This window comes from Misgurnus anguillicaudatus, chromosome 10, assembly GCF_027580225.2.
Source record: "Misgurnus anguillicaudatus chromosome 10, ASM2758022v2, whole genome shotgun sequence".
Taxonomy (NCBI): Eukaryota; Metazoa; Chordata; class Actinopteri; order Cypriniformes; family Cobitidae; genus Misgurnus; species Misgurnus anguillicaudatus.
The window spans coordinates 14,075,326-14,086,645 of NC_073346.2; the positions used below are offsets into that span (position 1 = coordinate 14,075,326).

At 36.9% G+C, this 11,320-nt stretch overlaps 2 protein-coding genes across 2 annotated transcripts; one reads left to right on the forward strand and one right to left on the reverse strand.

The window, feature by feature from the left end:
* Nucleotides 1-1,165: 1,165 nt before the first annotated feature.
* Nucleotides 1,166-5,509, reverse strand: LOC129448172 (uncharacterized). The gene is made up of 5 exons (XM_055210343.2): nucleotides 5,349-5,509; nucleotides 4,452-4,749; nucleotides 1,724-1,778; nucleotides 1,487-1,604; nucleotides 1,166-1,334 (listed from the first exon to the last, which is right to left on the reverse strand). The coding sequence occupies exons 1-5, from the start codon at nucleotides 5,417-5,419 to the stop codon at nucleotides 1,307-1,309; spliced, it is 570 nt and encodes a 189-aa protein (XP_055066318.1). The 5' UTR covers nucleotides 5,420-5,509; the 3' UTR covers nucleotides 1,166-1,306.
* A 68-nt stretch (nucleotides 5,510-5,577) lies between these two features.
* LOC129448170 (uncharacterized) lies at nucleotides 5,578-10,351 on the forward strand. Its single transcript, XM_055210341.2, has 4 exons — nucleotides 5,578-6,235; nucleotides 6,576-6,630; nucleotides 8,310-8,424; nucleotides 9,583-10,351. The coding sequence occupies exons 1-4, from the start codon at nucleotides 5,939-5,941 to the stop codon at nucleotides 9,965-9,967; spliced, it is 852 nt and encodes a 283-aa protein (XP_055066316.2). The 5' UTR covers nucleotides 5,578-5,938; the 3' UTR covers nucleotides 9,968-10,351.
* Nucleotides 10,352-11,320: the final 969 nt, after the last annotated feature.

Sequence of the window (11,320 nt, forward strand, 5' to 3'; positions counted from 1 at the left end):
ATCGATTTGTTTTAGATCCAGCTCTACCACTACTTCACTATTATATGTACACAAAAGTAGCATTATGGACCACGCCTGCTAAGCAGATTTTTCTCCACATTTTGTATGGTATTTGCTTTAAAGGGAGAGGGATGTAAATTTGACTTTGCATTGTAAATGTTGTCACTGTTGATATCAGCAGGAAAAGGTCGTTATAATCATGCATGATGTTTTACAGGTACGGAGGGAGGCTTTACACAGGTTACTGGAGCACGAAAGACAGCTGCACATCAGAGAACTGAATCAAATTGGCTTGGCCATTTATCAACAAAGGACTTAAACCGTAAAACACTGTGTCAACATATACCCACTTTAATTGTTTTCTGTCAGTGCTATAAAAGCTATACAGCATCATTTTATATGAATTCCACATTCTGGAAATGCCAGTTTTGCAGGTTTATTTGATCCGTGTGTTCTCTTGGAAAAATGAGAGCAAACAAGTAAAATGTGGGCAGGTCTGTGTGTCCTTTTATGACAATACAGAACATAAAATAACCTTAATAAGTTCATTGGTAAATATGTAAGCCCAGGGATCCTTCTGATGTTAGTTGCATTCACCAACTTAAGCAAAAAGATTTAACAGTGTTTTTATTCAATTTAAAAGAGACCCATTGAGTGAATATAAATTAACAAATTATTATTAATTCTTATAAACCTAAGGCAGACTACATTGTACAATACTTCATTATGACAGAACAGGGACCCATTTAACATGTACACATAAATAACTTATTAATATAAAAAATAATAATAATCTAATAAAATCTCTTGACATATTTTATGTTATGAAAGGACTAAGGTTGTTTTATTTCTGTAGACAGAATGTATGGTTTTTAAACTGGTAAGAAACAGCATGCCCTATTTTCCAAGACATTTACACAGATATTTCTCTAAAGAAACTTGAAAATAAGCCTCTGCCGATTCATCTATTGTTCATGTGAAATTATGTAAAGAGTCAATATCAGCAGTGTTTGCCTATATAAGCAGATGGTCTAGGAAATGAATACAACTAAATCTGAATGTAACAAAGAAATAGAAAGTTGGCAAAGCATAACACTTATCCTTAATTGTTGGGTTTTGCAACCTGCCTAAGTTAACTTGACATTTAAAAAAAACACAAGACTCATTTATCATTTTGGTCTACATTTATTTTATGCATAAAGGACATAACATAATTTATGAAATACCATTTTAACAATAATGTAAAAAAATGGTTGTGAAAAAAACGAACTATACACCGTTATTAGATCATTTATCCAGAGGTCCTTCACTGTTTCCCAGCTGTGCATAATATCCTGTAAAGAGATAGATGACAGACTTAATATAAAAATGATGAAATTATAACATTTTTAGAAAGTGTAAAACATCTAATTTATTTTTTGATTCATATACTGAATTATGCTTTTACTGTTACTTTAAATGCAGACTACACTGGCAAAGTTCATACCTTGCTTCATCCACCTTCATATCCACAAATTGACAAATCTTCATATCTCGATCTAGAATATTCTGTTTCAAACCCTCGATCTCCATCTCGGCTTTCTTCCTCTCAGCGTCCTGGTCCACTGGAGAAAAACAAGTTCGAAGAGACAAAACTCATGACAATGACCACAAACTTTCTGACATTAATGTAGTATACCATACAGAAGACTAAATAAGCCTGACCTGTATAATTCTCATTTACCTTTTATTTTCTCTACTGCATCGCTTGCCTCTGCTTTCTGCTTGTCTAATTTATCCTAGATAATGGAAAGAAAAACAGAGATAGAAAAACAGAAGTCACGTATCAAGGATTTTAGGTTCATATTTTATCAGCTACAATTGACAAAATTGTAAGTAAAATATACACTTTTTGTAAAACAATATTATTTTGAGTTCTTTATGTTTCAACAACCAATATAAACAGACCCAGGACCACGTGTAGTGCAGTTAAGAAATGTTTAACTGAAATATGCACAACTATATGAGAATTCAAATCTTCAGGCCACAAACAAGTTGGAATAGCTTACTTATTAGTTCAGTTTTTACCCATATGTGAAGGTCTGCGTACAGTACATGTGACGCAAATTTCGTCATCAGAATAGCATGCGCACACTGTACGCGCACTGGTGAATTTTCGTACGAGTAGGTTGGACATGCGCGTACTGGAGAATGCAAAGGCAGAGTGTACGATTTCTGTAAAATGCTTTGGAAAAGAGAGTCGGGATGACCATACATATGTATAAAGGCTAGATGTGTTACGGCGGAGTCTCTAATGTCATCCCCTGGCGGCCATCTTACCACAGGCCGCTCGCTCACTCGCAGCACCGAGCCCCACTAGTGCAGGTACTCTTAAACTTGCTCAATTTTCTACCGATTTTCAAACGGTCTGGTTTCTTACAATCGTTATTAACATGGCTAGAATTCTGGATGCTTTAATGATTTTTTTAACGATTTGATGTTTCATGATTTTTTTTGTAAAAGTATGCAGTGTCATAGGTACATCTTTGACGTTTATAACAAACCAAACCGTTTGAACATCGGTAGAAAATTAAGCAAGTTATGGTCATTCAAAAGCACCTGCACCACCAAAGCTCAACGCTGAAAGTGCGCGAGCTGCCCGTGGCAAGATGGCCGCCAAATGTGGACGTTCCACTGAATTTGGGCCAGCAGCACGGGCGAGACATCTAGCCTTTATACATATCTATGGGGCCGACTACCAAAACACACTGGTGGCCAATCAGCAGTAAAGGGCGTGTCTACTAATCGACATCGTTGCCTGGGTTGCGTATGTGTGGTGCTGGTTTTATCAAAAGAAGGTCCAGATTCTGTTAGGGTAGGGGCGTGTTTAGGTGATTTCAAATGTCTACATTGGCTTTTAGAGATCATGGGGGGTCCATTTAAGGCTGCATCTGAAATCTTTATAATGTTGTCTTTCGAGGCATTTGAAGGTATGAAGGCATCAAGGCACGTCCGAATCAAATGTTTGGTTTACTTCCCGAGATACCTTGATCGTCTTGTCCCACAATTCTATGCATTGGTTTGCGCGGAGAATGTGATTGGTTGAGCCAGGTCGAGTTGGAAAAAAATTGCGTCCAAGAAAACAGCTGTAGCACAATTTAGTGTGGATTAATTGCATTTCTAGTGAGAAATTAGTAAGTAGTTTTCAAATATGAGATTAGGTATCACAAAGGCACTCTCTGTTTATATTTGAAACTGAATTCCATTACGCTATGAAGTCCATCCGAATGCGTTTCCCAGAGCTGCCGTCATTGCCTCATGAGGTAGCAAGGCAACATGTCAGCTGCCGTAGTTTTCGGACTAAGCCCTAGAAACTACATACTACTGTACACGCATACATGACATAAGCATAAAAATGTGCGCAGGGTTTCAAAAATTGCTCTTCTGAAGACAAAAATTGCGTCACGTGCTCCTGCTACATTATAGACCGTTTCATTGGGCACACTTGCGGTGACGCGATAAGCGTCTGGTCAGAACTTTCCTTCAGGTTTCTGTTTGTTTAATGGTCTGACTAGTTGCTAAACTGAACTCTTAAACAAATACCTCGTCGAAAATAACAAATGTTTTGGGTTCCTATGTAATCTACGTGTTGTTTATTTTGCTTGTTATATAAATAAACTACTTTAAAAGGAATGTTGTTATTTATCCTTCGCAGAGTTTACCGGAAGTTACGTGATGACCACGAAAGCCGCGTGTTTATGTTGTCCTTTGTGTGTAGCAGAATAATGAAATTTATACAGGTTCAAATTTTTTATTTAACATTTCTGTATTAAAACATCTGCGTTCATTCTTCATCAAAAGAACACGTTTAACATATTTTTATCCAGACATGACAACATTGTAAATGTTGCGAAACTAGAAATACAAGATTTTTAAGACGATAGCTGGTGCACAAAGAGCAACCGCAATCAACACCTAAAACATTTGTGTTAACCTTATTCTAGTTAAACTGTTCACATGTGTTGCCTCATGCAAACAACCTTTGGATCCACATTTCCTGTAGCAGAAAGAACAATTGTACCTGTTCACACCTCAATATGACAGACAGACAACCATGAATCATATTAACTCATTTTGTATTTGACATAGAAATGTAAATGCTGTGCATAATCCTTTATTTCCTATAATAACTGAGGTAGGATCATAGATTTGACAAATCGCAAATGCACCAATCGTGTGCAAATGTTAGAACAAAAAGCCAATAAAGGTCCATGGCTACTTCTTAAAATTTCTAGCGCATTGGCAAGCTGTCACATTAGATGATTGTTGTCATACTCAGTTATGGTAATGTTACATGGGCAGTTAAAATACAATGTGTCAATGGGCTTTGTATGAACATTATGTTAAAACTTGAATGTATAAGATTCAGCAAAAGTAAAATTTGATCAAACAAAAAAGATCATCAACACTACCTTGTCGGCTTTGCAGGTGTTCATGTCCTTATCCAACTGAGCAATGGCTTTCTTTTTTTCATCCCTCTGTTTTTTAAGCTGATCCCTTTGTGTATTTACAGGTGAAATCTTTTTATTCATCTCTTCTACTTGCATTTTGGTGCTCATGATCCCATCCTCCTTTAGCTTCACCTGTTCAGTAGAAAGGGCGATGCGGGTTTTCAGGTTTCGGATGTTGAGTTCTTGTTGTACGGCCTGGTAGATTATAACCACCAGCGCACATACGGCCAAGAAAATCATTGCAGATAAGGCTCGCATCCTGAGGAAACAGAGGAGAGCTAAAAGAAAGAAAGGGTTCCTCTGGGAAAGTATAAATTGCTGTATCGCTTTCTCCCTGAAGACACTATCAGACGGTTCTCATGGCAGCTGGTTGTACGCCATTGGTTGACACAGATGTAACTGCCACTCTTTCTTCAAAGTTATACTGTGAACCAGTCACAGGTAACCTTGCCTGACCAGTACAACTGGATGTTTGTGTGTGTGAGAGAGAGAGAGAGAGAGAGAGAAAGAAAGAAAGAGAGAGAAAGAGAGAGAGCGCTCAACACTTCCTTGAAACTGTTGCTGGTGTGATCTATGACTAACACAGCCATATTTACTTTCTCCACCCACCTGTCATATATGAAGGGAAGTATGGACGTTAAAGTAAACATTAAAATTCAGCAAATTGTAGGCTATAAAAAGTCATTTCCTCATATTTCTCAATCCTGTGATATGCAATGCCTTAGGGTGTGGCAACATTTCTGCTGTATCTGTCATAGGTTGTTCAACAGGATCGACCAGGATACACATATTTGCATGACTTAACAAACTCATTCCCAACCTCCAAATCGTCAAACAACAAACGCCTGAAGTGCTCACCTGCCACACTGAGGTTTCAATGCTCTACTGTGAATACTTGGCTCTCTTGACGTCAAAATGATTTTGTCCATATTTACACATGTAAAATGTTCAATTATAGTGCCATCTTCCGGGTTTTATTACGTTACAACGATTTGACAAATAAAAGTCCACTTGTACATCGCATGCTTTACGTCACGGCAGCTATGCGTATGCTGAAACGCACCAATAAGAAAACAGTGGGCGGGGCATCGCACAGGTGAGCGTGTCACTTGTTGCATTCTCATCTTCACTTTCAAGCGCACGGAATTGCTTGACGTTTTAAGGAAGAGCGAATTATATTAGGAATATTTTAATACATTTTCATTTGTATTGTGGCTGATTAAACTAATTAAGTAGAAAAACTAAAGTTTTAACGTTTAGTCTTTGTTAATATAACAAACGGTTAATTTAGTCTTTAACAATGCCAGAGCGCTCGTCTTGTGGGAGGGGCTAAAATCTGCGACAGGTTACTTTTACAAAAGATTTACCTGCACGCACTGAGAGACGTACGCAGGCGCGTGACAGAGATATATTGTTAACCAAGTTTAGCTTCTCTGTCGACCTCGATTATGAAGTTTCCGGCCGTGCTGTTGGGGATCGCTTTGGTCTGTTGTTTGGGTATCGCTGGCTACATCCACAACAAACGTAAGCACGAGATTCATCTGAGTAAACAGGCTTCCTTTCTAGACATTAAGTTCAGAGTGACCAGAGATGTACTGGGAGAGTACCAAGAACAGCTGGCCCAATCCACGTCACTGCTGGAAAAGACTAAGAAAGAAGTGGAAGATGTGACTAAAGAACTGTCTGACGCCAAGACATTATTAGAGAACAAAAAGAGTGAATTAGAAACCTGTGATACAGACAAGGTGAGTGGGGATTTTTAATAAACTGTAACTGGAAGTCAATAGTTTCCTGCACTTTTTCTCATTTGGCTGAGCATTGGTCTACACTCTTTTATGCTATTAATGTGTATTTGAGAGTCTGTTTATTGCTTCATTGTGTTATTTATATACTAGTCTATAGCTGTCACATTGTCTGGTTTCGCTCAATTGAGTTTTTGACACGTGTCTCTCCGCCTTATGTTAATGTTCATCCTATTTACATTCTTACCTTTCCTCTGGTTTTGTGACCCATAAGTTGTAACAACTACATGCTTCACAATAAGTTAACACAAGTTAATAAGTTTTCTTTTCTTTTCTTTTCTAGAAGCGAATGACACTTGAGGGCAATGTTGCAAAGTCAGAGAAAACAAGTGTCCAGAGTGAGTTTTAATCTTAAGTTTTTCTAGATGTCACCAATAATAAAGATCTGTCTTGGTTTTTAAGCTCCTATGAAACAGTTATGGGGTGAATATCTGAAGAAAAGGTCGCTTCTGAAATTCTCTAAACACTGACTAGAACCAGCTAGTCAAGGTTTGATTTTACATAAACACATAGGCCTGTTTGTTAGTGTATTAGGCCATGAACAAAACTCAAAACCAGGATTGGCTAAAGACCTAAACCTGCCATTGTATCACAGATAATTCAGGTTTAACGCTTAACGCTAACTGTAAAGCAAATGAAATAATTGCTGCCCTGGTAACAAATGAAAGCCAATCCACGTTACAATGTAAAAAAAGTGCAGCATGAAGTTTTAAACAACTTTGTTTTAAGTTGTGACTTGTGATAAGTTGACATAACTTATAAAAACAAGTTAAAATTGTTTAACTTAATTTGTTTAAGTAACATAAAAATATATGTTAATTTGATATCATTTTTTTATAGTGTACACTGTAAAAAGAATTGCTGCCTTAAATTTTTAAGTTTAATCAGCAAAGATTTACAAGTCATTTTAACTTACTATTCACAATCTTGACAGGAAATGAATTGCTACAACTTATAAAATTAGGTTGACTTCAACTATATTTTATAAGCTTTTAACAACTCAGATTTAGTCAAAATAAATAGTAGAAAGTTAAACTTTCTCGAAAAAACAAGTTGATTAAACGAAAAAATTTAAGGAAGCAAAGAATTTTTTACAGTGTATGTTGTAAAAAAATTCTTTTTTCACTTAAATGTTGTGACTTAAATTAACTTGAATTTACAATTAATTTCTTGACAAGTGAGGATTTGCTATAATTATACAATTAAGTTGAATTAGCTTAAGTTATTTTAACTTTATTTTTATCATTTATAGCAACTTCTTGCTAGTCAAGATAGTTTAAATTAATTGTAAATTCAGGTTGATTAAACATTTGCAGCAAGGATTTGTAGACATGGTAATTGCAGGCTAAAGGGATAGTTCACCTAAAAAATGTTATTGTGTCATCATTTGCTCACCCTCATGTTGTTGTTGGACCTGTATGAGTTTTTTTTTTGTTCTGTTGAAGACAAAAATAGATATTTTGATAAATAATGGTAAGCAAACAATGGACATTACCTATTAACTTTTATAGTAGGAAAAACAAACACAATGGAAGTGAATCAGTACAGTCAACTGTGTGCTTACCATCATTAAAATATATTTTGTGTTCAGCAGAATAAAGAAACTCTTACGGGTTTGAATCAACATGAGGGTGAATAAATGATGACAGAATTTTCATTTTTAGGTGAACTATTCCTAGATCAATGCATATCTTTATTTATCAAGCATTGTAATTGTTAGATCCCCAGGAAACACATACACTGATACAGCATATAGCTTGAATGCACTGTAAGTCACTTTGGATAAAAGCATTTGTCAAATGCATTATAAAATGTGCTGTGCTATTGTTGTAAGAAAAATTCAAAGTTCTTCAACAACAAACTGAAGTCGTATACAACACACACTTGCTTTTCCGTGTGTTTGTTTAATGCGCTCTCCACAAGGAAATCTTTGAAATATCAGGTTTCTGTACATTTGACAATTCCCAGCCTGTTTTGTCAATAGAAAATTATCTGTCAATCTGTTTTCTCTTCACAGGTGAGTTTTTGAGGGAAAAGGTCCGTTGGTCAGATGAAGTAGGCTTTCTGAAAAAGGAATTAGAGGGGCGAAGCAAACTTTGCAAATACATCGACATATACTCCGAAGAAGCGAGGTGAGTGAAATCACAGAACAGAATGAATTGGTATAGATGTCTCATTTCACTGAATTGCCCGGCAAAGTGGCTCAGTGGGTAGCACTGTCAGTGTTGCCTAACAGCAATAAGGTCCCCGATTCGAGCTCTGGCTGGCTCAGGTGGCCTTTCTTTTTTTGCATGTTCTCCCTGTGTCAGCGTTGGTTTACTCCGGGTACTCCGGTTTCCTCCCACATGGCAAAAACATGCAGGTTAGGTGAATTGGAAATTTCCAATTGCCCCTCCCCCAACCATATATGAATTAACCAGTTCACGCCATGAATATAGCCATAGATGCTAGAACTGCGTTTAGAATAAAAAACAAACAGACAATTGAAATACAAGCTCGGATATCCGTGTGGATTGTTTTACAGTCACTTTGTACAAGTTTATTCCTATGGCTCAGTTGGTAAAGCATTGGGTAGGGCTGTCACGGTTGTGAAATTTGGCTGGCGGTTAATTGTCAATACATTGTGATGATAATGATGATTAATTGTCTGTTTTATTGCTTTGACATTTACTTCTCATTATTTTTTTTTGTTCATGAAATAATTTTCACACATGATCCTAAGGTCTGCAATAGGTATTGCAAAAGGTAGTGGCTGCAATAAAAAAAATCAATTCCTTACAGATTCTTAAGCATAGCATCTTTCACTTCCCTAACTTTGGAATTGCTGTTGTTTATACAAGCGCTGCAGCTCCCCCTTGTGTTTTTAAAGAGATGTGCAATCATTGCGGTGATCTGAAATCGTCACGATGAGGTCAAACAATTGCGATGAGACGATTATTTTATCATTTTGACAGCCCTAGCATTGGGTTAGTAGTGCTAAAGGTCATGGGATCCATCCCGGGGAACACAGATACTGATATAATTTATCGCTTGCAATGCACAGTAAGTCACTTTGGATAAAAGTGTCTTCCAAAAATGAATAAAAGATTAAAGCTCTGTAAATGTTATCTGTATATTAGCTAAAGCTTTTGAATCAAAATTTTGCATTTACAGTAAGCTGCATATTCTTAAAGCAAATTCAAGTCGTTTTATTGCAAATGTTTTGGTGAAGCAATAATTGCTGCAGGATAGTACAGTGATTGAATTCACCATTTTTCACATTTGCTTACCAATGTTCCTCTATTTCAAAGGTCATTGTGTGGCATAGTTGGAGAGCCACCAAAACCAAAAGTTGAGGAACCCAAACCTGAGGCACCAAAAGCTGAACAGCCTAAACCTGAGGCACCGAAAGCTGAAGAACCCAAACCCGAGGCACCAAAAGCCGAACAGCCTCAACCAGAGGCACCGAAAGCCGAACAGCCTAAACCCGAGGCACCGAAAGCCGAACCGCCTAAACCCGAGGCACCAAAAGCCGAACAGCCTCAACCCGAGGCACCAAAAGTTGAACAACCTAAACCTGAGGCACCAAAAGTTGAACCGCCTAAACCTGAGGAACCAAAAGTTGAGCAACCTAAACCTGAGGAACCAAAAGTTGAACAGCCTAAACCTGAGGAACCACAAGTAAAAGCATCATGAGAAAACCAAGTGTAGCTGCGTGTGTAAGGGAAAGACAGAGAAAAAAACTATGCAAACAACTGGTGGAGAATTTTGGGAATTCAAAGATTATCTAAACCTGAACATCTTGTCTGGGTTGATCTCCAGCATTCCAGGTTAAACACTTGTACACTCGCACAGATGCCTGAAGGCTGGACTGTTGACATCATCACATCTATTGTATTGCACGCTGTGTGTCATATCCATGCTCTGTTTTTTTCCACCAAAAAAATGTATGTGGTGAGGGATTTGAGATGATATAGGTGGCTTGTTATCTACATTACCAACCTCACCATGAAATATCTGTTCAACCTTTCATTGTCTATTTTTATTGAAGCTTTTTTACAGTCGTTTTTTTCTTCTCAATCTTTCCCTTCTATTCTACCTTGGTCATTATAATAGTAATTTATTTTGTATGTGTGCCATTATGACCCTCCCTCAGGCTCTTCCGCTCCATCATGCAGACTCATGTTAGTATCGACCAATGGAAAACCTCTGACCTTCTCACTGTCACTCCTCATCATCCTCACTCTGTTTCCCTGGTTACCATAATTATGGTGTCCAGCTAGCTTAACTAGTCATGACCTTCAGCATTGCTGTTAGAAAGATCTAACAGTTGCTAACAGTGTATAATGTCGTAGTTTTAGTTGTACGTTATGAAGAGTACTGTGATGTTTAGAGTGGAAATAAAACACACTGGATATAGGTGGATGATTTTTAATGTATTCTTTCTGTAAATGGAGATTTCATTGGATTGATAGATGGGCACATTAAAATGCTGTTTGAAATAAAAACACAACAGCGGTTTTAAAATGGCAAATCTTTGATTGTATTTCTGCATTTATGAAAAAAGCTTTAAAGTATTTTAACAATTTGTGACCCTGCCTCTGAAAACCCAGCTCAAGTTATTTTTTGTCATTTATAAATCATCCTACATAATGTATAGAACATTGTGTGAAAATATAACCTTGATATCTTTAATGTTGACTGAGTAAGACCTTTTCAATAATGTGAAAACTAAACTTTTAATTTTATATTTATTATTTAGATTATGAGACTTTACACTGGATTTCAGACAGGGTCACATTCATGACAGAGATCATATCAATTATGTGAGCATAACATTTTTTAGTTGATAATTTTTTATGCATCATAATAAAGAGAAACCTTTCTGTTGGGTCTCTGTTAGGGTTTTCGGTTTAGTTTTAGTAAATTACACCACACAAATGACCATATCTAAATAATTTCTGCTCCCATTGTGTGTCTTTTTTTCTATCCTGCTTTTACTCTCGCCCTGTTTCTCTCTCTCATACGGCCCTTAGGCTCGCAATTAAG